Here is a 25,879-nt window from a genome sequence, read left to right on the forward strand (position 1 = left end):
ATCTGCTAGTTGGGCAGGAGCTGGGAGAGAATTTGTAATAGCAGGGCATTATTTGTTTTCAATCTTCAAATATTTGAAAACAACTTTTCTTCCAATTGTCCTGCACCTGATGGCCTTGATTGTTCAGTCAACAATCCTGAGTCCTATAGACCACTTTTCAACACAAAATCCAGAACACCTAGCATGTCTCTTGTTGACTCAAGTGATTCAGAGTAAGTTTCTATAAATTACGTCTCGCCATATTGTTTTTGGGAGAGGCACTCTTCTTCTAGCTCCTCTGATGAGACCTACCCAATATAGTTAAATCTCTAGCATGTTTCATCTTCCTCAGAGCCCGCATGTCAACAGCTACATCAACGTAGGGCCACACTGGAGGATTATCATAGTACTTCTAGCTTATTCAACATGCAGCCTGAATTTCAAATTGCTTACGCTACAATTCTAATTTTGAAGTGAACACTATTATGCAGTGGTCCTCAACAATCTATGTCTCACCGATTTATCTCTGATAACATCCCATTGAAATTAAATTTAAAGAGATTATAGGTTTGTGTTTTTCAAAACACTGTTTTCCAAAACACTGTTAGCTCTTCCTTGAGCTTTTAGTTGCCTTGTATGGAGCCAAACTTCTGTTGTTCACAAATTTGATGAGAACTATATTTTTAAAACTTAAATTCTAAACCAAATCAAGGATATTAAGTTTTATAAATTTCTGTATCCACCCTTGTAAAAAATCTCATGCTTAAATATTATCTGTGATTGGTTTTGGTAAAGCCAATGCCAATACAATAAATGTGTAGGCTGAATAATGGCAGAATACTCTCAGTATTAATACTGAAACACTGATATTTCCCTATATTTCCTGATAATTATACAGCTATTCATATTCATACCTTATAATCTAATTAATAATGTATCAGCATTAGATACTCCTGAATGAAAACTAGTTTCTGGACCTATTTCAAACAGACTTGTCATATGGCCTGGCACTAGAACTGCCTCATTCAACCTTTCCTCCAAGAAAGAAATGGGAACTACACACCCTGTTGGTTCTTTTGGACTTCACAATAGCTTTCATTACCATCAACCATGTTTATCTTCTGGAGAGTTTGTGCAAGTTGTATTGATTAAGACTATATTATTATGACCTTTATTCATACGTAGGCAATGTTCCATTTTCCATGTCATTTTAACATTTACATGAAACTCAATCAGGTCAGTCTGATTTTCATCGGTATGCAATTAGCAGTCCAATTCTTTCTCCCCCCACCCAAACCCAGGCAAAGCAGTAAACATGTTTCAAAACATAATTTGTTTACCGTAATAATCCTGGTGAAGGTTAGCAGATCCACACTGCTTTTAAGTATGTCACTTAACCAACCGGTAAACAATCCTTTTGAGTTTTAGTCTCCAAGCAATGGGTTATACTTAACTCCAAAACCTCAATTTATATAAACTATAGCTGCAAAAATATTAAGTATACTAGGTATCAGGTGCATTTTCCTAGTTTTATTATTGTTATTTGCTTTTATTACAAATCTACAATATACATTTTAATTTCCAAAACTTCTCTTGGAAACCTGGGTTCCTGATATCTGAATCATCAATTCTTCATATACTTAAATATTCCATGCGTTTAGCTCAGGGGTTCCCAAACTCTGGTCCCCAGACTGCTATTGGTTTGCAGCCCATAAGGAATTGGGCCACGCAAGCAGCAGGCTAGCTCACAAAGCTTCATTTGTGCATTTGCGGGATTAGGTTGTGTGTGCAAAACCATCCCATCCACCCACCGCCAATGGTCCGTGGAGCCAGAAAGGTTGGGAACCATTGATTTAGATTACTAGCTAGTGGTAATGGCACTGAGAGATGGAGATTTGTAATTGTTTGATGTCACAGTTTATCTTACTGGTTGCATTTATTGTCTTATTGCATAATTGTTTTAAAATATTCCTATGCTTACTCATACAGGTAGTCTCTGACTTACAAACCATAATTGAGCCCATAATTTTGATCATAAGTAATGACAGTCTGGCAACCTTAACCCTGGGGAACTCCACTGCCAACCAGACAAAGTTCAGAAGTGCAGTCAGGGGTGCTGCTACATTGCAGGGAGGAAGATAAATCAGCAACAATCCCCACTGAACCCTATGGCTCAACTCACAAAAAAGGGATCACATCTGGTAATATCTGGGGCACGGTTATACATCAACTCTTCAAAGTAAGCCAGGTGAGGAAACACTACAAGAAGTACAGGAATGAACTTTACTATAGTAAGAGGGCTCTCTGAGTTTGGTTGTTTTCTTGCAGATGTTTCTAGCATCTAGTTTGGGTAATGAAACATCTGCAAGAAAACAATTAGACTGAGAGAGCACCAAGGTCCCTTCATTTCAACCCTGAGCTACAAACATTCTCCTTTATTGGTATTATGGTAATGCCTAATAACAGCAACTTGAAAGGCTTGCAGTTTTCCTTTGTCCCTTCTTTTACAAAACAGGCTCAAACAGAACTATTTTGAGGTCCTTTTTTACACCCTTTCCTTTCCCAGGACTAAATTGCCTCGTACCTTGCCTTATTTCCTCTTGCATACCTTCTGTAAAGTTACCTAAACATACTTCCGCACTGCATGTTCAAAAGCCTAACCCAGCACAGATGGCAATAAGATGTAGAATTAAAAAACATTTTTAACAAGATAAAGGCACACCTACCATACAGCATATAGGGCACTGAGGTTTATAGGACAGCGACTTTCGAATACATAGAGAACAATCTGTAGGGAAAAAAACACACATACACAAACATAAGCAAAACACAGCAATCTAACAAAAGTGCAAATCATGAGATTTGATTTTCTATAGATAAAATGTGATTTATACCTTTAAAATGTCTGTCTAGGGCCTCTAGAGATGGCATCCAGCCTACGCTTCACCATCTTCTCTAATATGCAACTTAATCCTCCTCCAGTCTGAAACTCAGTCCTCCTGGTGACTACTCAAATCAGGTCAGCAACAAACACAAATTCACTATTTTTGGCAACTTAGGTGATCCCAGCTTCTCAAAAACCAAACTCCATTTATTATCCTCGGCAACCACCTTTGCCTATGATTTTTCCAACTCCACAATTTTTTGCCTGTCATCCTTACAGTCAACAGTCATTCTATCCAGCTCCAACAGCAACCAGATCATTCCAATCTCACTTATTTCTTTTGTGGCCCCATTTTTCTTTCATTACAAACTACCATTATTGTTGCTGCAGCTGCCGTTATTATTACTAGTCAACTCACCTATTATCATCTTTTATATAGAAAATTCTGCTGCCATCTAAAAGTTCTGATTTTTGCAGTCCAGCTCTAAAGGACTAGTCTTTACGCAACAAGTTAGCCATATAATTTTTGAATTTTCAGACCAATGCACTTAGAATGGCTGGGGAAAATCCTAATCTTTTCAGAACTGAATATCCCTAATGAAAGTACATCAAACCAAAGCAAAGTTTTCTGCATGAAACAAAAAACAAAACAGAATACCATGACTAAAGTCCATGTCTCTGACATTAGCCATTTTTAAAAATCACATAACAAGTCATGGGTTAAAAAACTGAGCAGTATTAATGATACAAGTAATCAACATTTATAATTATCATCCAAGCAGCATAGAATATACTTCATTTGTCAAGACAAACATTATTTTGGGCAGTAAATAATTTTGTAAAACTATTTTACAAAAAAATAATTAGCATTTAGGTCACAATTCAGCACATAACAGCCTTCAAATCAGGTAGTATGCCTGTTGCCTTTGAAAATCCATTAATTTCACTGTTTTTCTCTAAGTAGATATAATTGCTGTAAATGCAAAATACATAGTACAAAGAATTTGAATTATATTCCTCACTAGCATAAATATTCTATTTAAGCTCTGTTCAGAAGTCATTCCCTGAGCCAAGAGTAACCGCTCTCACTCTCTACATCATCAATAGGTAAGTTGTTGTATCAATATTTTCACCCAAGGCTCAGAGGAATGTTCCAGTAGGACTTGGATTTCAAATGTATCAATTATTTTTGTAACCAATTCTATTTTAAATAATCAAGTAAGTATTTGAATCAAAAAATTATGAGTGACCTCTAATGTTTATTACATATTTTAAAGTTATTCTTTCTACACTGTTATTTTTTTTAGTCAATTGCCAAATTCTGTTAGTTATTATCAGAAGTCCCCAAGCTGAGGGCCACGGCCCTACCTGACCATGGCTCTTCACAACTGGGCCTCATGAGTGGCCGGCAAGACTGCATGCCTGTAATGTTCACAACACCACTCACACAAGCATTGCGGGCACTCGTGACCCCACTCATACAAGCAATGGGTGCTTGTGCGTGTGCACATGCGCACACATGCACCTGACCCTCCCACAAAACTATCCCCTCTTTCCCCTCCCCCCCCCCCTGCTCCGGACCACCAACCTGGAAAAGTATGGGAACGCTGAGTTATATTATAATGAAGTACCATCAGGTACAAATAATTAATCAGGACCACCAGTTAGTTTGCAGCATAGAAGATTTATTCAAGCTTATACACAAGAATCTGGTCAACTAAATTTCAATCCTAAATTAATTCCTGATAAGGATCAATGAAATTCAGGAGAGGTTGGACTTAAGAGCGCTTGTGGGAATGCACAATTCTAAGTTGATGATGCATTTAACTCCACCACCACCACCCTAAATCTGCTCTTCTTCTACATTTTCAAGCAGACTAGAAATTTAAACACAGTCTCCATTATTCTCCTGGAACTCCTACTATGTTTCCTCATCATGATTTCTAAGAAGGATGAGCAAATAATGTTGAGAACATATGCTAAACATAGAAATAGCCTTCCACTTATGAAAGATTGCTTGGCGACCATCTGAACTTACAAGAGACTCCTTCCCTCAAAAGATAGTTAAGACCTCGTTTTGAAGTTCCAACAATTATACCTTCTGCGGACATGTGACCACATTTTGAGCACTCAACAACTGATTCACATTTATGGTGTTTGACTAAAAACAATGAGTTTGCTTAACAACCACTGCATTTTCTTTACAAGGCTGATGTTCGCCTAATGACTGGTACAAAAAAGCTTGTAAAACTGGGTCCGATCCCATGATGACCCCCTTTATAACTGTCAGGATTTATAACCATAATGGGTAGGTTCCATTATGGTTATAAGTCAAGGACTACTTGCATACCCAGAATGTAGCTAAAGCAAGCAGGCACCTCTATTGGGGACAAGCAATACAGGAAGATGCTGCTGGCAGATAATCACTTACTGTCAATAACAAAGATATCTCTTCATACTACACAGGAGAAGGCAGTAGTAATCTGACGAAGAAAACCAAATGGATAGAAAATATAAAATGACTTATGATATAAAGCTGGATATAGTCTGGCCCTAGGCCAGACAGCTCTCAACATGGTACTCAAAAAGAGCTGTGGATCCCTAATACTAATGTTGTTTATAACATGGCTAGATTAAAGCTTTTGGGACATCTAGCAAGTGATATTGCTATGCAGGAAAAGAAAATGTGAAGCTACAAGCAGCATCTCAGGAAGGAATTTAAGAATTTCAGACAGCTGTTACAAGAGACAAGAGGCACTATTATACAACATCCATAAAGACATCAAAGAGGAAAATAGACATGGAAAAACAAAGGAAACAATTCCAAAAGATTTCTGAACTCAGAGGGAGATTTCAGCCTTCAATTGCTATGCTAAAGGAGATGGACAGTTATTAATTTAATCCAAAGGACAGATAGCAATTGATTCAAAGATCAAAGAAAGCATATACTGAAATTTTATATAGCAAAGATGTCGACATCCGAGATACTTTGAACAATATCCTCTACTTACCCTAGTGCTAGAAGATGAATAGATCAACTAGCTCCTCTAGTCATTGCCAAAATTGAAGCCCATGAAAATCGATAGAATATCAATGGAAATATGGCAAGAAACAGAAGAATAATCAGTGAAGGTTTTAACTGAGCTATAAGCAGCAAATGTGGAAAACAATTCAGTGGCCAGTAGATTGGAAGAGTTCAATCTACCATGTTTCCGCAAAAATACAACATGTCCTGAAACTAAAGCCTTGCCACATTTTTTGGGTGGGCAAAAATATAACACCCCCCCTAAAAATAAGCCCCCTGGATGAAATAAGCCCCCCTGAATGAAAATAAGCCCCCCCCAAAAAATAAGCCCCCTCCGGTCAGGCAGAGCACCTCTCACCGACCTAGCGGTATCCCAAAGGTGCCAAGCCACGGGAACCGGGGGGGAGGCAAAGATGATCGTGTTGCTTGGCACCTTTGGGATACCGCTAGGTTGGTGAGTGACTCTATACCCAGCTGAAGAGGGGGGTTGCCGGGTGGCTGCACTCTTGCGAGCGGGCTCCCAAAGAGCCAGGCACAGCCTCATGGGCGAATGACTGTGTTGCGCTGTCGCAGCAGCGCAACACAGCAGCCATGAAGCAACCACACTCATGAGCAGCCACCCGGCAAACCCCCTTTCCAGCCCGGCACAGCACCATTCCTAGGGGTATCACCAAGCCATGTGAGCACTTGTTTGCCGCCACCCGGCTCCAGCAGCTTGGCACCTTCAAAATGCCAGTGAATGGCACTCTGCACAGCTGGAGAAGGGGGTTACGCGAGCGGCTGTTCCACTCTCACTCATGCACCTCCCAGCCTCACGATGCCCTGGCCCAGTTTTCCCCGCAGAGCCAAGGCACCTCCATTGCCGCCACCACATGGCTTTTTCTGCAGCTTCCAAACCGAGTCTTCCGGCAGTGGCCGCTCTGGGCGTACACTCTATGGTTGTACGCTCTGCAAGCAGCTGGTCCCTAGATCAGTGAATGGCACTGTGCCAGGCTGGAAAGGGGGTTTGCTTGGTGGCTGTTCGTGAGTGTGGTCGACAACAGCGCAACACAGCCATTCACCCATGAGGCTGTGCCCGTCTCTTTGGGAGTCTGCTCACAAGAGAGCACCACCCGGCAACCCCAAAACAATAAACCTTCCCCTCATAATAAGGCCCAAGCCATATTTTGTGGGTAAAAAGAAAATAAGACCCTGTCTTATTTTTGGGGAAACACGGTACATATCTATACCAAAGAAAGTTTAATTGATAATGTAAACTACAATACAACATCCTTTATTTCATATGTTAGCAAAATATTTAGGATCATTCAACATTGAATGGATTCCTACATGGAAAGAGAGAAAGAAGTGTCAGCCAGAATATTGACTTGGCTTTAGAAAATGTAGAGCTTATAAAGCTATAAAAACAAGATTTTTTTTTCCAGGCTCCTTAGCCACCTAAATCCCATCATTTATATCCACAAATATTGATTGGCTGACTTTTCTTTGATATGACTCACCTCACGCTCTAACTCACATTTACAACATGCTTTACTATATGAACTCTCTGACGAATTAATCATACAATTGAGTTGGAGTACCAAAATATATACTGTTGTTTATTTATCCTCAACTATCGTACACATCTGAATTGCCATTGGCTGGAAGGATTGAACCTGGGAAATGTTTTACTCTGGTTCCATTTTCATACAGTTTCCATGCTATTAAACATTCCCATGAAAATGCTGGGGGAGGCGGAAGACCATCTGGTGAGCTGGCATCACACAATGTCAGAATGCTGATACCCTCAAACGTGATTGTGCATAATCATTCCGTTCCAAGGAAAAAGTACACTGAGACAATCTGACAATCTGACAATCCCTATAAGCTTCTGGGTATAATTCAAGATGCATTATGCATCTTATGAGTACTAAAAATGGCTATCAAAATTTAAGAATATCATAAAAAAAGCTAAAAAGACATCTTAAAATAAATACTAAAATAATTCAACAGTTAAAAGCCAAGCATTAGATATGTCTTCATCATAGCAGATAATGAGAGACCAAATACATAATTTATATATACAGTATATATAAACACACACACACACACACACACACACACAGAGAGAGAGACAGACAGACAGACAGACAGGAGGAAGGAAAAAATTTCTGTACTTACAATTATGTGAACACTGTGGAATTATCATTGCAGTGTTGAAGTAATCAAAGCATATCCCACAACGCAACAAGTTATCAACTTCCTGAAACACATTTTTAAAATTACAGTATTTATATACAGAGTAAGCTGAAAAGTCATTTTGCAGAATTACTTACTTACTGGGAAAAAAATAACAAATTGAACGTAATTCCTATTATTTTTCTGCAAGAAGGTTGTAGCATAAAAAACCTGTTCTCTCCAATTCGCCCATTTCCCAATGACTACAGTCAACATTGGGAGTATGCGAGTGTGGTTTAATAATATTGATAGAGCATTATGCTGCTTAAAATTACACTACATGAAATATTTAAGTTAATTTAAGAAAGAAATTAAATGTACAGATAAGAATGGGAAAAAAAAAACCCAACCATGGTTATTCTATTTCTTTATAACAGCACCCTAGAAATTCCATCTGCAATCTGAAACCATATCAGTAACCGGGAGAACCTAATTTCAATGGCTTAAGTTTCTTCCTCTAGTCCAGAGGTTCTCAGCCTATGGTTCATGCGGGGTGTGGGCAAAATTGTTACAGCGGGTCCTCAAAGGCTTGGAGAAATGTTATGGTTTAAATCTTAGGTCCATGGATACAAAAGGTGTTTAAAAAGGGTCCGTGATAAAGAAAAGATTGAGAACCACTGCCCTATTCTACTTTGGACTTTGGTCATGCAGATTTTGACTTCAGTGTGGTCCAACCAAACTTCCCCGTAGCCCCCCACCTCCACACCCCGAGTTCAATCTCTTCCAGAATTTTGCAATACACCAAAATTTTAAAAATCAAAAAATGAAATCTTATAGGTGATGAGCCGAGGTGGCGCAGTGGTTAGGGTGCAGTACTGCAGGCCACTTCAGCTGACTGTTATCTGCATTTCAGCAGTTCAAATCTCACCGGCTCAAGGTTGACTCAGCCTTCCATCCTTCCGAGGTGGGTGAAATGAGGACCCAGACTGTGGGGGCAATGTGCTGACTCTGTAAACCGCTTAGAGAGGGCTGAAAGCCCTCTGAAGCGGTATATAAGTCTAACTGCTATTGCTATTGCTATTGCTATCTAATAGATTTTGCACTATTTGTGGCTATTTGTAGACACCATCAATCTTCTCTGTCCCAGATGTCTAAAGTATGAAGTTGTTGTAGGGTAAAGGTTCTCAAGAGCATCTAAATATAACTTTTATTTATAACTTTCAAACTGGTACTCTTAGCAACAAAGAGCATCCCTTTACAGACATTTTCATCTCACTGTCATTATGAATCTAGGTATGCTTCTAACACCTACAGTTTTAGAAGATACAATGAGATACAATCTTCCCAAGTGAGACTGGATTTCTTCCCAACCAAGCTAGATTCTTTACCTACAGTACTCTTATGTATGCACAAGGATATTAAGCCCAGCAGGCCATGCAGCCTCAGAGGCAGAAATGGAAATGTAATCAGTGTCTTTCATTCATATGCATCATCATTGCATGTTGGAAGGAACTGCATAGAGTCAATATAGCTAAACCTAGAATTGGCACACAATCAATTAGCCAAACAAATATAATTAAATGGCCAGTCAGCTAAACAACTATTTATTTATTCTATTTGTATAGCTGTCTATGTCGGACCATTGATTCTTATTTGATCAAGTATCAACTAATATTTCAAGAATGCTGTTGTTCAGAAGCATGGCATTGTCATTTCCTAAACTAAAAGTACATTGCTTCTTAGCACTACAGAATTCCAGACAAATCTACCACATTTTTCCCACCGACTACACAGAAACTGACACCAACCACCTCCAAGGAGCAATACAAGTAATTACCTGTGAGAAAATGGCATTGCTTAGTCTATAGTGTGTTTTGACTAGGATTTGGGAGAATATGAGAAGCTGCTTTATAGTATCAGTTGTCTACTACAGAAATACACAAATTGGCACTTAATACCCTAAAAACGTGGTCCACCCCCTGGATCATTAAACAATGATGCCAATTGAAGTTGTATATGTGATTGAAGGAAAAATTATTTAAAACATCAGAAATGTGTATTTCAACTCATTTCATGAATTCATTTCTAATAGTATGCAAAATTACTATGTCCAACAGAGCAGTGCAAAGCATTTGAAAAGAAATGTTCAAGAGTATGAACAAAACACTTCTCTTTGAACTATTCATATGCCATATCTTTTGCAAAGCTTGCACAAATGCTCTAAAAGCTGTTCCCAGCTCTATCTGTATGCAAAAGATACCAGCAGCAATTTAACTTAGCCACAAAAAATCATATTGTCAGAGATCTAACTGCAAATGGAACAGAGAAGGAAATGTTTTGACCAATGCAGCTTGACACAATTAGATCACAAGGCTATCTACAATGACTGCAAGCTACACTCCAAGATTTCAGACAGAAGGCTTTCTGAGCCCTGTCAGTAAATGCTACAAAGACAACATGAAGCTGAGCAGATGAGGTTAACTATTTTATTACATATTTAGCATTATTAGATTGCAGCTATTAATTCTCCCTTCAACATTCCTTCACAGCTGCTGAAATTGTATGAATCAATCACAAAACATACTAATAGAAACTACAATTGTCAATGTGGTTTCACAATTCATCCACATACAGTGTCAAAAGACAAACAAGATCTCCAGAGAGCTGCAAAAGTACAATACATTTTTTGAAATAATACCTGAAGGCAATGATCCCTCCAAAATACTTCAGCAAAAAAGGAGGGAGAGTGGAGATCCAGAATGAACCTAGAAAACTCAGCAGCCAGGCTGATTTATTGAACAGGGTAACCATGTGACACAGAAATTAGTTTAATTAATAAAATAATCAATCAATTCAAATGTGGGGCAGATGCAATCAACTTTTATTTTTGTTATGTCCTTGACATAAATAATTAAATCTCTGTTTGTATTTGGGGTTTTAATTCTTCTTGCTTTGAGGCCTTATAAATCCTCTGTTTATGCTTAAATTTGCTGCTTCTGTTTTGATTTAATACAGGCTTCATTTACATTTTATGGTATCACACCCAACAACTCTCTGCTTATGTAAATCACATTATGTAACTACAAGTAATATTTTACTAAGAAGTACTAGCAGAACTAAAAAGCTGAGATGCCAAACATTACTATTGTAGTTTAAATACTGTAAGTGTTCAGTACTTGGGATGGGAGTTAAGTGTCTGTGTGTAATACTATAGCTCCAAGCTAGTCTGGAAAAATGCAGAAGCTAACCACTTCCAGAATATTTTCAAGCAATATTTGTTTAAGAAGATACCATAACTCAGGAACAAATGGAAACATATTTTGCCTTTTCCAATCTTTATTCACTGAAAATATAAGCCTGTCAGACTTTTGGAAAAGACACTAACTCAGCAATACCTACAAGGGAGAGTGGTTAGTGAAGATGTTGGAACTTGCTGAGGTGGCCAAATTGACTTCTTTGTTGAGAGAAAGAAAATATTTACATTTATTGCTGATTGGAAACCTCTTTTGGCATAAAGCAGAAACAAAATGAAGTTATGATGTATGGTTTTTGATGATTAGACAAGATTATAAAAAAGAGAGTCACTTGTAACTTTAGGGAAAGAGGTAAATTTATAATTGAACTTATAATCGCTGCAAAGATCAGAAGTCACTTCTCTGTATTCTTTTCTGATTTTTTTCTTCTTGCACTTTTAGCTTTTTCTTTGATTTCTTTCTTTTTCCTTCCTTCCTTTATATTAGTTTGCATTAGGTTTTTTCCTTCTTGAAGCTTTTAGAAGAAGCGACGTCGAAGTTCTAGCTTAGCTCTTTCGCAGAAGGAAAAGGCGTGTTATACACATTCCCAAGCACTTTTCTCATTAAACCATCACCCCTTCCAGGATCAGGGACACCCCGGTTAAGGCCCTAATTGACGCCATTAACGCAGCCCGCGCCTTAAATTGGGCTCCCTTCCGCCTCTACTTACTTCCAGCGGGACAAGGTGCTCGGGCCACCGCAATTCAGTCGCCGGGAAAGACATCACCTTCAGCTACAACTACCCAAACTTTTATTTCTCCCGCCCCGCCGGGCTCGAAATTACCCGCGCGGTCCTTCTTTCAGTGTCCTGGAGGAGCGCGCGGCAAGGGGAACATTTCCGGGATTCTCGCTGAGGCTGTTGGGTATCGTAGTTTTTCTTTTCCTTTCCCCCGCTCATAAAATACGATGTGACAGTTCTGGTTAATTGTCCTCACTGTTAGGAAGTTTCTCTTCAATTCCAGGTTGCTTCTCTCCTTGATTAGTTTCCATCCATTGTTTCTTGCCCTGCCCTCAGGTTCTTTGGAAAATAAGTTGACCCCCTCTTTTTTGTGGCAGCGTCCCAAATACTGGAAGGCTGCTTTCAGAGTAACAGAATAACGGAACACTTGGAAGGTACCTTGGAGGTCTTCTACTCCAACCCACTGCTTAAGCAAGAGATCCTATCCCATCCAAGGATTAACTAGGGTCAATCTATAACTATCATGTGTCATCCCATCCCCGTCCAGTCCTTCTTTTCTCTGGACTAGCCAAACCCAAATCCTGTGATTGTTCTTCATATGTTTTAGTCTCCAGGGTCTTTAATCATCCTACTTGCTCTTCTCTGCACTCTTTCTAAGATTACTTATTAGACTTTGGGGAGTGTTATTTGCTATTATTGTGTGATTATAGCAGTTCTTGTACATTATAGAGTAAATTGGAAAAAAGGACTTGGTTTGAGTGTCATCGTTGCTGCACATTCTGGACTCCACGGATGTTCCTAAAGAAGGTATCACTGAGATTCACAAGGCAGTTAGAAACAAATAAGAAAGATCAAGGATGGCCACAGGGAAGAAAATAGCTGGATAATTCTAACATGCTTAATCCATATATTAACATTAACTATGCTGAATATAGTTGCTGGCCTGTGACATTTGACAATAAATATGATACATCAACTGTTCTGGCTTCTAGAACTAATTTGCTCCTTCAGTGTTTACTCATTCTGTATATTATAGTGAGTTCAGCTGATAATAACTGGAAGAGCTAAAAAAAATGGCACGAAAGTTACTCCTCTTGTTCCTTTGCCATCATGTGGAAACCGACAATGTTAGTTTGGTCTTAATTAAGAATCGAAAGACAGAGCAAACCGTGGCATCCAACTCTATCCTTTTAGAAGGAAAACAAGCTACAATTTCTGGTTGGTACTGTAACAAAATCACAACAGGTGCTTCTTTTACAGACAGTCCTCACGATCACAATTGACCCCAAAATTTATGTTGCTAAGTGAGAAGTTTGTTAAATGAGTTTTGCCCCTTTTTATGACTTTTCTTGACATATTTGTTAAGTGAGTGAAGCCAATCACTGCAATTGTTGAATTAGTAACACAGTTGTTAAGTGAATCTGGCTTCCCCATGGACTTTGCTGGTCAGAATGTTGCAAAAGATAATCATGTGGCTGAGGGACACTACAATATCATAAATGGGAATCATGTGTCAAGCATCTGAATGTAAATCACATAGGGATTCTGCAATGGTTGTAAGTGTGAAAAATGGTCATAAGTCACATTTTATTGCCATTGCAACTTCAAACATCACTAAACAAACTGTTGTAAGTCGAGAATTACTATTTGCTTTGCCATTTTTGTGGGGCTAATAAGAACAATACCATTTTGTTCCCTCATGGTGAATCTGTATTCTTTATAGTATATAGTTTAGCCTTTACTGTCATTGTACATCATGTATACAATAAAATTGGTTTTAGCCTCACTGGTGCAATCCATGACAAAATATACAAACAACATAAATGGCATAAAGAATAAACTCTATGCAAGTAATTAGGGGGGAGGAGGGAAGATTCAGTTTCACCACAATGTACAACAGTCTTCATGTGGAAGTAAAAGAAAGAACTACAGGACCAAAATCAATGTCTTTAATTGAATATCTTTCCCACTCCCCAGTCCTAATTGCTTCTAGAATTTTTACACCTCGGAATTATTATTTTTCTTATTCATTACGTATTCAGTTTTTCAAAGATCCATCCTCATTAAGCACAACCAATGACACAATCAAATGCAAGCAGATATGAACATACAAAAGCAGCCTTTTCTGAAGTGAGCTAATGAAGCCAAGTTTGAGAATCCTTGCACCAGATGTCTTTTTTTAAAAATAGAAAAACCAGAACTGACAGAACCCAGCTGTAGTTTTGATCTGTTCAATATAGAGTGGCACTATCTTGACCCTTTACACAGTTGTAAGGTTGTCCACATTAAATATGTATATAACAAGCTGCTATTTTTTTCCTCCTAAATTGCAGGAGTCCTGCAAAGATTGAAAGAATTTTGATTCGGAAAAGTATAATACCACCATATCAGTAATGAATGTACAGTATGCTTTGACCGAAATAACTCTGAATAATTAATACAAATACTTTCCCTCAACCATTGCATCCTGAGCACATTTTGCTCTACTGATTATGCCATTAGAGACATAACAAACCCCTTCCCATTAAGCACTTTAGTACATTTTGCTTTTATTGCTTATGTACTTGAGAGTATGTATTTATTCTCACATACAGTATCTTGTTCACTGAGTGAATATTTACTTACACCAATACAATCCCTAGACAGTAAATCACACTATTTAGTACATTATCTTTTTAGCCATAAATAGTCAGGAAAAAAAGAGTGTACTCTTATTGGTCTATTAGAAACCATAAACAGTTTTCAATTTTATTTTATTATGGTAAACTAATCATAAAAAGAATAGTACAAATGCAAACAACAACATTAAAGAATGAACATAATCTGAAATGATAAGCTTCGCAATAAAAATAGCCTGGAAATTGTGTCATGAATGAAAGCATTTAAAAATTATCTATTATGCCTGCAAATATCATGCTGTGATTAAACATTTAAATTATAGGCATCACAATGAGAGCCAGCTTGATGTAAATGATTAGTGTACTGGCATAGAAACCAGGATACTGCGAGTTCAAGTCCTGCCGTAGCCATGAAGCCAGCTGGGTGACTTGAACTAATGACTCACTCTCAGCCCAACTCACCTCACAGGATTGTTATTGTGGGAAAGTAAGAGGGAGGAAGAAGCATTAGGTATGTTCACCACCTTTTGTAACTTATAAAAGATAATGAAAGTGGGATTTTAAAAATCTAATAATAATCTAATAATAATAATAATAATGTAATTCTATTTTTTTTCAAGTACTAGATGACTGGGGATGTTCCAGGTTGCTCAGATAATGGGAGGAAGTGGAATGAGCCATGTTCCATACTAACACAACTTGAACTGGGCTACCACCTGGATAGAGAAGCTGGCCAGAATGTGTGTATATGGGGTTTTAGGGCCATGCCATGGCTGCTGTTCTGCCAGCCACTGGAGTGAGTTCAAAGGATTCATGTACCCATAAAAAGGTTTTGTTACACCTTACTTTAGAATACCATCTGGATCTGTATAAAGTGTGTTTTCACAACATTAATCGAAATAGTCAGTTCTGAGTAGCTATTTATAAAGCTTTTTCAGAATTGTTTTTTTTTATCTCAGGCTTATCTCAGAGCATATCGTGACATTTTTTTCAAATTAAACATTTTTAATTTGCTTTAGGACTTCCAGATAGGATTGCTGCTTCAATGCTGATTAGATATTTTTGAGTAATTAAGGGTGGCTCCTAAGCCAGTAACTCTTTCTTATAAGTTGAAGGAACCTGTTGAAATTAATTAATTATTAATTATTTACACTATCATGGAATTACAAGTTTCAAAGTCATGTCTGATAAACCAATAGAGTGTTGCACTAAATAATGTGAAATTGATTTCGTATGATCTCAAAATGAGATCAATATAACAAAAATGTTGTTTCATCTATACTGGCTATCTCAGAGAATGCTCAATAAGGATTGATTAAGGACATTCTGTTGCTGGAAATATAATTTGTGTTGTTTGTCCCTGGTATTATTGTATTTGGACTGACATCAATAGAACCATGACAATTACTATATGTCAAATATGCCGATGTTCCTCCGGTCTGAACCAGAGGTGGGTTCCTACCGGTTCGGACCGGTTCAGCCGAGTAGGTAGTAACTCGCATCCGAACCAGTTCTATTGTTGGTAGCGCCATCTTGAATTTTCATTCTGCACATGTGCAGAACAATCTCCATTGCAGAAATGTATTTTCCCCTTTTCTAATGTTCTGTGCATGCACAGACCTTTTAAGGTGTAAATGGGTACACATGCAAAGTGCGTGTTTGTGCATCAAATTTTTTGCACACCAAACCGGCAGTAATGCTGGTAGCAACCCACCCCTGGTCTGAACCCCTGAATATGGAATCGAGGTATCAGAACTTGTGGGGTTTTGAGGAATAGGGTTGGCTGAAAGAATTATCATACAACACTAGAAGTAGAAAACTATGCCTCATTTGTAGTATGGATTGTTGATAAATACTATCTACAACATTTGAATTAGTTCTTTATTTGATAGGTTCAAGAAAGAAAATGTTACTTTCTTGACAGATCTCCCAGCTTTTGTCTGGGAGCTCAAAAGGACACACATAATGCTCCCTTTTCCTGTTTTTACAACTGCAACAATTTGGCCAAACAAGCTGGGCTGAACGAGAATGATTTGCCCAAAGTTACCCAGCAACATTTTAGGGATGAGGGTAGACTTGAACCTGGGTTTCCCCAAAGCAAACCCAACACCTTAACCATGAGATTGCATTGACTCTCACTATATCACACTGACTGACTTATATATCAGTCCATAAGATAAACTGAAATCTTCAGTTATTTCAGAAAACAGCAGAAACTGGTTTCTGGAAATGTCTTCCCAAATGTATCACTCTACCAAAAACATCCTATCATCCACAAATCCACTGGTATATGCATAAACAGACAACCCCAAGGAAATCCTTCAGTTACATTAAGAATTATTTGAAAAATCCAACAGCTCCCTATCAGATATGGGGTTTGTACCAGGGGTGGGCTGCTGGGGGTTCGCACACGTTTGGGCGATCCTTTAGCTAGGATTCTGCTCAGTTTGGTGAACCCCTAAACCCCTGGCCACGCACATCCCACCCACCCCCTCCCACCATGCCACGTCCCTCCCAGGAGTCTTCATGTGGCCTGTTCATCATGCCAAGTAAGTGCAGGGCCTGCAGGAAACTCAGGAAGGGGGGAAAACAGGCCTACTTGAAGTCCAGAAATAGGCCTGTTTCCGGCCTCCAGAGGGCCTCTAGAGCCTGGGGGAAGCAGTTTTCGCCCTCCCAGAGGCTCGAAGAAAGCCTCCAAAACCTGGGGACGGTGAAAAATGCCCCTCCACTGTGGTGCAGGAGGCTGACTAGGCCACGCCCACCATGGCCACACCCAGGGGTGGGTTTCGACCGGTTCGCACCGGTCCCTGCGATCCGGTTGGTCGCCGAACCCGGAAGTAAGTAACTTCCGGGAACGGCGAAGCCCCCCCCCCGCGCCCGCGCGCGCCCGCACACCCGCGCCCACTCCTTACCCAGTTTTTACGAATTCTGTGCTTCTACGCATGCGCAGAATGCATACAGCGCCTGCGCGATCCTCCAGGAGCAGCTGGAGCATCGCGCAGACGCTAGTACGCATGCGCACGGCGCGTGCGTTCACGAGGATGCCGCATGCGTGCGCGAGGACGCCGCATGCGTGCGCAAGGACGCCGCGTGCGTGCGCGAGGATGCCGCGTGCGTGCGCGAGGACGCCGCCGGCCTTGTTCCAACCGAACCGGTTGGAACGGGGCGAGAAACCCACCCCTGGCCACACCCATCCAGCAATGGGATAGTGAACCCATTGCTGTAATTTTTAAAGCCCATCCCTGGTTTGTACCCTTCTAGATTACTATAAAATGTGTTGAGGACTCAGAAAGTCCTCGACGTACCACCTAGCGACTAGCAACTAGTCAAGCCACGCCCTGATTGGCTAAGGTGCGGCTTGGCTAAGCGCGGGCCGCTAGGAGCGCGCTTATTGGCTTTCCCTGCTTGACAGCTCCATATAAATAGCTGTCAAGCAGGGAAGGGGCTGAAGTTCTGGCTCCTGCCTCGTCCTTCCGCCGATCTTCTAAACTGGCAACGAAGGTGAGATCAAGGCGATTCCATTGATCGGTGACCTAGGACAAATGAGAAGACTGCCAGCCACGAGGCCATGCAGTCCAGGAAGCTTCTGTTGACTTTTTTTTCTCCCTCCCGCTTCACCTCACGAACTCGAGATGGCAGCTCTGCCTCCATTCGCTCCGTTTGGGACCTCCGGCAACTCGTGGGCCAGGTTCCTGGAGCGCTTTGAGTGCTACTTAATCGCCTCAAAAAATCACAACCTGCCTCCTGAGGAGAAGTGCAGCTTTTTCCTCAGCTGCTGCGGTCTGGCCATGTTTGCCTCCGCTAGGGCCCTGACTTCTCCTTGGCCGGTCTACCAGTTAAGCTGGGAGACATTGATGGCCAAATTAAAGAACCACTATGCTCCCACCCCCTCATGGATCGTCCGCCGCTATGCCTTCTGCCAATGCGTGCAGAAACCAGCAGAGTCTCTCAGTCAATTCCTGCAATCATTGCGCATAGCGGCAATCCAGTGTAAATTTGGGGACCTGGATGAAAACCTGGTGGAGCAGTTTGTCTGCGGCGTTAAGGACCCTCACTTCAGACGCCGTCTGTTGGCATGCCCAGAGGTCACCCTGCAGCAAGCCGTGGACGAAGCCAGAGCCGCTGAGCTCTCGGAACAGTCCACGGCTGACATGCAGAGGGTTCAACCGCTTCCTCTTCCTCCTCCTGCTCGTGCCTGCCTCATGGACGAGCTAGTGCCACTTGACGAGCCCAACTACAATCAAGTTGCCCTGCTCTGAGCTCAGCCTAGGCGCCTCCCGCCTCAGCCTACCGGCCTGGCTGCTTCTACATGTGTGGGATGCGGGGGCAAGCATAGCCACTCTGCTTGCCCTTTAAGGCCTCTGTGTGCCACCGTTGCAGCAAGAAGGGGCGCCTAGCGCAGGTCTGTCGCGCCTCGCTACCAGCTCCCTCCTTCCTGCAGCTTCCTGCCGCTTTGCAGCCTCAACCGCACTGCCAACCAGATCGTCAGTGACTGCGGCGGCCTGAAAATTGCTACGCGGTGACCCTGCCCGAAGACCTTGGGAAGACTGTCAGCCAGACCTCAGCAGGGACGAAGAAGATCTCTGCAGCCCTTTGCTTGGAAGATCAGCCCTGCAGGATGGAAGTGGAGTCTTGCTCCTCCCGCTCCCTGCTCTCCTGGTCTGCCTTCGCCCAGTAGTACCCTCAAATCAGCCGTGACCAGCTGACGCTGGCTGACACCTCCCTAAGAGACTACCAGGGGACTCTCATTCCCACCCTGGGCTGTTTCCCTATCTGGGTTGACTATGGCAATTTCCATGGCCGTCTCCCTGTCTTAATTGTGCAAAATGCTAAAAAAATATTATGTCTTTCCTGTAATGTTTTCTCCACAAGGCTAAGATCAATGATCTGCCCATTAGACCCAAGACAAATATGAATTATAGAAAGAATAACTGAGCTGCTTTTTCAGGATTATTCCTTAGATGTAATGACATACATTGGAATAAGTCAGCCATTCCAGAAAAGTGTCTGGGAACATTTCTGCTCTAGTTTGGTTGAAAGGACAATTTCAAAAATAGTATTCCTTAGTCCATAAATATGAATACAAACTTAATCATGTAAGTATTATCAGAATGCCTACTATCCAAAATAAAAATTAACTTCATTTTAATCAGTCAATCAATCAATTTGAACTAGTCTGCATAAATATAATAATTTCTGCCTTTAATAATTTCCTACATTCCCAAAATCACTCAATATTATTTGCAGATGAACAGCTAGGATAGAATAAGCACCGTACACCATATAGAGACCAACACTGCACAGAGTGCACTGATAGGAATGTAAACAATACCAAACTTTCTTTTTTTCATTTTTAAGTAGAATCTAAGATCATGGCCAGAGACAGTAACAATAAGCAACATGTCAAACGCGCAAAACAAAACAAATCTTTAAAAAGTAACAGCAGAAACAGTAGCTTATTTTCTGGATAAGTGGGGAAGTCTGAACCCGAGAAGTTGGTCAGTCCTCCTTCTCTTCTGTCTGGGAAAAGTCTGTTGGTGTGTATGTGTGTGGTACAGCCAATATGTCCCCAATATTATAGATCAGTGACTGGAATTCAGAACATTATCCTTAACTATATGAAGTTGGGGTTGTGGAACAGGGCGTAAAGGGACACTCAACCTTGATTTATCTTTGGAAAACCCAATTTTCTGGCATAGTTATTACCAACTGAGCGCAAAAACAGTTTTACTGTTTTGTCGATAAAGTCCGCTGCTCTCAGTGGTTCTGTGTGACTCAATGCCATTGATCAATTGCTAAGCCTCAAGAGATTCAGGGTAAGTTTCAGTGAATAGTTGGCATTTTTTTTGTTTCAGATCACTGTTCAATTCTGATCAATGCTGTCTTCTTAATGTTTTTTCTGGGGCAAAAAATGAGCTCAGCTCTAAGAGTGTTGCTCATTTTTCTCTTTGGAGTTTTCTCAGCTTTTACTTCTGAGCACCATTTTCAAGTGTCAGCTTCTTCTCATCCCCATTACTTGAAATTGTTTTAATTTTGACTTAACTAGCTTTCCTCAGTGCTAACCTTTTCTTTGTTTATTATTGAACTCTTCAGAAGTGGAAATTTATTTGTAACTCAAAAACATGAAGATGGCTAAATACATGCCACTCTGCACATGTATAATAGAGCACATTTTATTATTTATTGCTTAGTGTATTATGGAATCCTAGCCAACGGAAGTGAAACATATCACTCAGCCTAAAGAAAAAGCACTTTCCATCCAAGGCCAACCAGACCTCAGGAGGTATAATGCAATGGTAACCTTAGTCTATCATATTGTAGTGCCATGTTTGACTCATGCAGGTGACAAGCCATAAACCAGATTCTGTACAAAGGAAACCCTATTGAATGTCATTATGATTTCATATGAAATACAAGCCATAAGAATGTTTAAGCAATTAAAGACTTCAGTGCTGCCATTCAAAAAAAAAATTCCAGAGGATTTTATCAAAGCAAGATAAAATATAGACATAGAATTGAGTAAGAGAAAGCTTTTTGAATACATTTGAATATATTAAAAATTCTGGGAAAAAATATCAAGAACATATTTGCCTTTTGCCAAAACCAGTAATGCTAGTTCCAACTACCATGTTTCTCCAAAAATAAGACAGGATGTTATTTTCTTTTGACCCCGAAATAACTGCTTGGCCTTATTTTTCTTATTATTTTTGAGGTTTCTTGTTTCTTATTATTTCTGAGGTACAGGAGGCAGGGAGTATGGTCACCTCATGGCTGCTGTTGTGTTGCAATATTTTCGGGGAGGGCTTATTTTCAGAGGAGGGCTTATTTTAGTACATGCACTCAAAAGCCTGATTGGGCTTATTATCCAGGGAGGTCTTATTTTCACCAAAACAGGTTAAGTATCTCTCTCCAAAGGCTAACATCTAGTTACCTATAAGCACTAAGTAGTGTGCTTAGTGAAAGGTTGTCTCAAACCTGCACCAATTGAGAAAACATATTCTCTCACTGGCATTACCCCGTCTAGGATCAGAAGAGTAATAGCAGCAGATCAGAGGTGGTATTCAGCAGGTTCAGACCAGTTTTGGAGAACTAGTAGCAGAAATTTTGAGTAGTTTGGAGAATTGGTAAATAGCAGCTCTGACTGACTCTGCCCCCATCTATTCTCTGCCTGAGTCCCAACTGATCAGGAGGGAATGGGGAATTTGCAGTAACCTTCCCCTGCCATGCCCATAAAACCATGCCCACGCAGCCACACCCACCAAGTCATGCCCATAGACCCGGTAGTAAAAAAAATTGAATCCCACTACTGCAGCAGATGCCGAGAGAACCAAGCAAGAGAATGATTCCCCCCTCATCCTTTGAACAAACATAATGCCCCAAGCCTGCCGACTCAAATCTAGGAACGTGTTTATGGAAGAACAAGCATTCTTGAAGGTACACAAAAACAACATTGAATTAAAAGGTGGAAGAAGGAGACCATCGAGCAAGGAATAACATTAAAGGAGGAGATGGCTGAAGGATCTGACCTCCTTTACACTAATTGAAAGAACTTGTATATTTTGAGAGTTGGAGTGCCTAACTTAATATGCTCAGGTGGAGACTTAGTGGATAACAATATGCTATGTGAATGCAGAGACACACAGAGCCTGGCCCATCTGCTAGTATGTCAGCTAATACCAGAAACATGTATCAGTGATTACTTATTTTTGGCCAAAGACAAAGCCAAGAAGGTGGCTTCATTCTGGCAGTTTAAAGTTTGATCTATACACAGAAGAAGGAGAATCAGGTCACCTGCATGATATTGTCGTACTAGGCTTCTTTTCCAGAGGTGACACTTCATTTGGAACAGCAATAGCTTTCTTCTTACACACAGCATTCCATGTGCCAGAGATGTCTTTCTGATAACCCATTCCATAATGAAGATATTTCGTGTAGCAAAGTTTATGGAGAATGATTAGACATTGATTGTAAATTCTTTCCATTGTTGATTAAATGTTGTGTGACTTCTATGGGGATTGAGGAGATTAATCAGGCTGGAATTATTGCTTGCATTGATTTTTGTGATTAATACTTGGCTCTGTGATTCAGTATGAGTAAGTGCTATCCTTGTTCATTGCTTCAATCCCAGCACGCACAGAGATGAAACATCTTGATTCATACGGGGACCCAGCTAGAAGTATATTTTCTTAGCACTGTGACTTAATAAGTGTGCATGAAAAATTTGTTGGCTACCGTTTCGACACAGTGTTTAATTCTAGGAAAAACACCAACCATTATTAAGCCAGCCATAGAATGCAATAATCTGACATACAGTCATGCTTGCTTTCCAATTAACCATTCAGAATAGCTTGGTCCTTGTTGTGCAAACATATACCATGTATCATTATTGGATGACAATGATTCAGAAAACCAGTAGGATGCTATTCAATTGTTGTCAGGTGTTTCCGGTGTGCTCAATTATCAGTTGCTACATGTCCCTTATTACCTTGCAAGTCTATACTTCCTCGCTGTGTTTGGATTATTTCAGTTTGCTATTTAAAATTGGAGCAATTTAGCACTTGATATGAACCTTCCTTAAGTTGGTTTAGTGAGGTTTTCAAGTACCCCAATTTGATAGTCTATTTCCGTGGTGGTGAACCTATAGCAGACGTGCCACAGGTGGAACACAGAGCCCTCTCTGCGGGCACACGAGCTGTTGCCCCAGCCCAGCTCCACCTTGCATGCATGCAAATCTCTACTTCTTTTTTATAGAGAGAAAATGTGATTTATTTAACATTGGACTTATAAATTGCCGCAATCTTGAAGCTTTAGGCAATATTTTTTTTAAAATCAAAGTTTAGAGAACAAGATAATAAAAATAATAAAACTGTATGCAATAGCATACAATAGTGGAATGGGTCTTTTCTACCATAATTGCTAAACACCAAAGGTCTTCCAGAAAAGCCAGGCTTTAGCTGTTCTCCAAGAGGCCATATAAGTGGTGGCCATTAATACTTCAGGGGGCAACTTGATCCAGGTCTGGGGAGCCTGTTGAAGATATTCAGGTCCCTTTCCAACATACATCCTAATGAAGAGGACCTTCAATTGGTCCTCCTATTCACCTGGGTCAGATGCACAGAATTTATTTGGGATATATACTAGGGGTCGGTTGCTACCGGCATTACCACCAGTTCGGTACGTGCACAATTTTGCTCTGTGCGTGTGCACAGTTGCCCATAAATAGGTCTGTGCATGCGCAGAACATTAAAAAATGGGGGAAAACATGCTGTGCCGAATGGGGAACCGGTTTGGAGGTGTGGCAGGCCTGGGTCGCTGCCAGTTCCAGCAACCCAGCTGGCAAACCACTACCGGTTCGACCAAACCGGTCTGAACCGGTAAGAACCCACCTCTGATACATAGCCCAGTCCCAAGTTGGTCCTGCTAGGAAATATATATAACCAGCACCTTGAACCGTACTCAAGAACAGACTGGTAACAAAAGCAGTTCCCATAGCAGCAGTGTTATGTAATAATATTATGATTGCCCAACCAACACACAACCAGCTGTATCTTTCAATAGCTGAAATGGTTGAAATGGTCTTCAAGGGCAGTCCCATGTACAGCACATGACAGTAATCTAATGGCAAATAAGAGAAATCATCTTCAGAGCATTCCGTATAGGTACATCTGCCACTAGGGAACCAGCTAAAACTGGGTAAAGACTTTCTGGCTTTGATCTCCACTTCCTTCTTCAGCAGATTATCAGCTCTCTTTTTCAGGAGAGAGCCAACCCCATATAAAACCAAAATCTCTATTACCCAGAATCAGTTGGTTACTAAACCAAGCCCACTCCATCTTGCTTGAGTTGAGTCTGGGACTGCTTCTCCCCAGCAAGTTTTTTCATTGCATCACCCATCCACTATATATACATCAGCTAGCCATACCCTTACTGGGATTCGAACCTGGGCTGTATTACATATTAGGCAGATGTGTTAACCACTAAGCCACAGGCTCTCCTGCTTTATCAGCTGAGCCAGGGAAATAGCTATGTAATTAGTGTCACAATCCCTGGTATGCCCAAATATGGGAGTGAGCTTCCTCCCATATTTGGGCATACCAGAGGTTGTGACACTAATTACATACATACATACACACACACACACACACACACACACATTACCTCTCCCAGTGCCTTCATATATTATAGATGTTAACAATAAGGAGAGAAGAAAGGCAGATTGTATTACAGTGTTTGCATAATTGACCTCTCTCCTCCAATTGGAACTAGACCTGCCCGTTCAAGATGGAACAGAACCTACGTAAAATGATGCCTCCAACTTCCAGTCTTTGCAGAATTCCTAAAAGGATGCTTTAGTCAACAAAATAAAGGTTGTTGAGAGACATAGGAGGACAGTTGCATTCCTGCCCTTCATGCCTCACCACACATCATCACTCACAATGCAGTTTCTGTTCCATATACTAACCTGAATCCTGACTGCCAGGAGGGTTCATTTCTTCCAAAACCTAAAGATGATGGCTTGATTAAAGGAAAACCCCTCAAGGAAGAAGTAGACAAGTATCTTTTTCAATGCAGCTGAAATGTTCGTTCTGGCAATGAGATGTCAAGCACAGCCAGTTCTCAGTCCCTCCCTTGTTGCTTTGACTAGCTAGCAGTGAGATCAGATTCACAAGTGGTGGGCTTCACATCATAAGGGCCTTTATCCAATACTATGGCAGTAGTTGATAACCTAAAGCAGGAGAGTAACTGTCCCAGTTGAGAGGAGGTCTTGAGCAGGGAATTAGTTTAGACCCACTACATAAACACAAGAAGGCAAGGTCTGACACACACACACACACACACACACACACACACACACACACACAAACCACACTTTGTGTTTTATTTGTTTTTTTTCCCATGCAAAAGCTACCAGACTGAGGAGATTCCTGTATTATAGGCAGAGAACAATAAAGAAGCTAGTTTGAACTCTACATGAGTGGGTCCGGTTGTTTGTGCCTGACAAATATCAGCAATTTCATCTACAAAATACTGGCCAAATGATCATCTATCACACTTAGTGGAGCCTCCTGCCCATCTTTCCCAACAAGCTCCATATTATATGACTAAACAGTGTAACCAATATTTCATAGATATAGCAAGGTCAGAGAAATAATCCCACTTCACTTTTCTTGTTACTACAGAGTAAGCTTGAACCTGAGCTCCAATATAAGACATAAAAAACCCTTTGCTTTTAACACAAGAGAC

General features: G+C 40.5%; 1 protein-coding gene across 5 annotated transcripts in view; it reads right to left on the minus strand.

The window, feature by feature from the left end:
* Positions 1-12,163, minus strand: part of RAD18 (RAD18 E3 ubiquitin protein ligase) — a 120,288-nt gene extending 108,125 nt beyond the window's left edge. For 4 of the 5 annotated variants that reach the window (XM_087708923.1, XM_087708924.1, XM_087708920.1 and 1 more), the window contains exons 1-3: positions 12,009-12,163; positions 8,049-8,130; positions 2,702-2,767 (exon numbers count right to left, since the gene is read on the minus strand). In XM_087708923.1, coding sequence (XP_087565049.1) covers positions 2,702-2,767; positions 8,049-8,130; positions 12,009-12,062 — 202 coding nt within the window. In that variant the 5' untranslated portion in view covers positions 12,063-12,163. Of the gene's footprint in view, positions 1-2,701; positions 2,768-8,048; positions 8,131-11,444; positions 11,980-12,008 lie in introns of those variants that run through there. The other variant, XM_087708922.1, reaches the window with a different exon arrangement.
* Between the last annotated feature and the right edge of the window lie 13,716 nt (positions 12,164-25,879).

The sequence above is a fragment of the Thamnophis sirtalis genome, unplaced genomic scaffold, assembly GCF_051295495.1.
Source record: "Thamnophis sirtalis isolate CommonGarterSnake01/CBP01778 unplaced genomic scaffold, rThaSir2_p1.2 scaffold_3, whole genome shotgun sequence".
Taxonomy (NCBI): domain Eukaryota; kingdom Metazoa; phylum Chordata; class Lepidosauria; order Squamata; family Natricidae; genus Thamnophis; species Thamnophis sirtalis.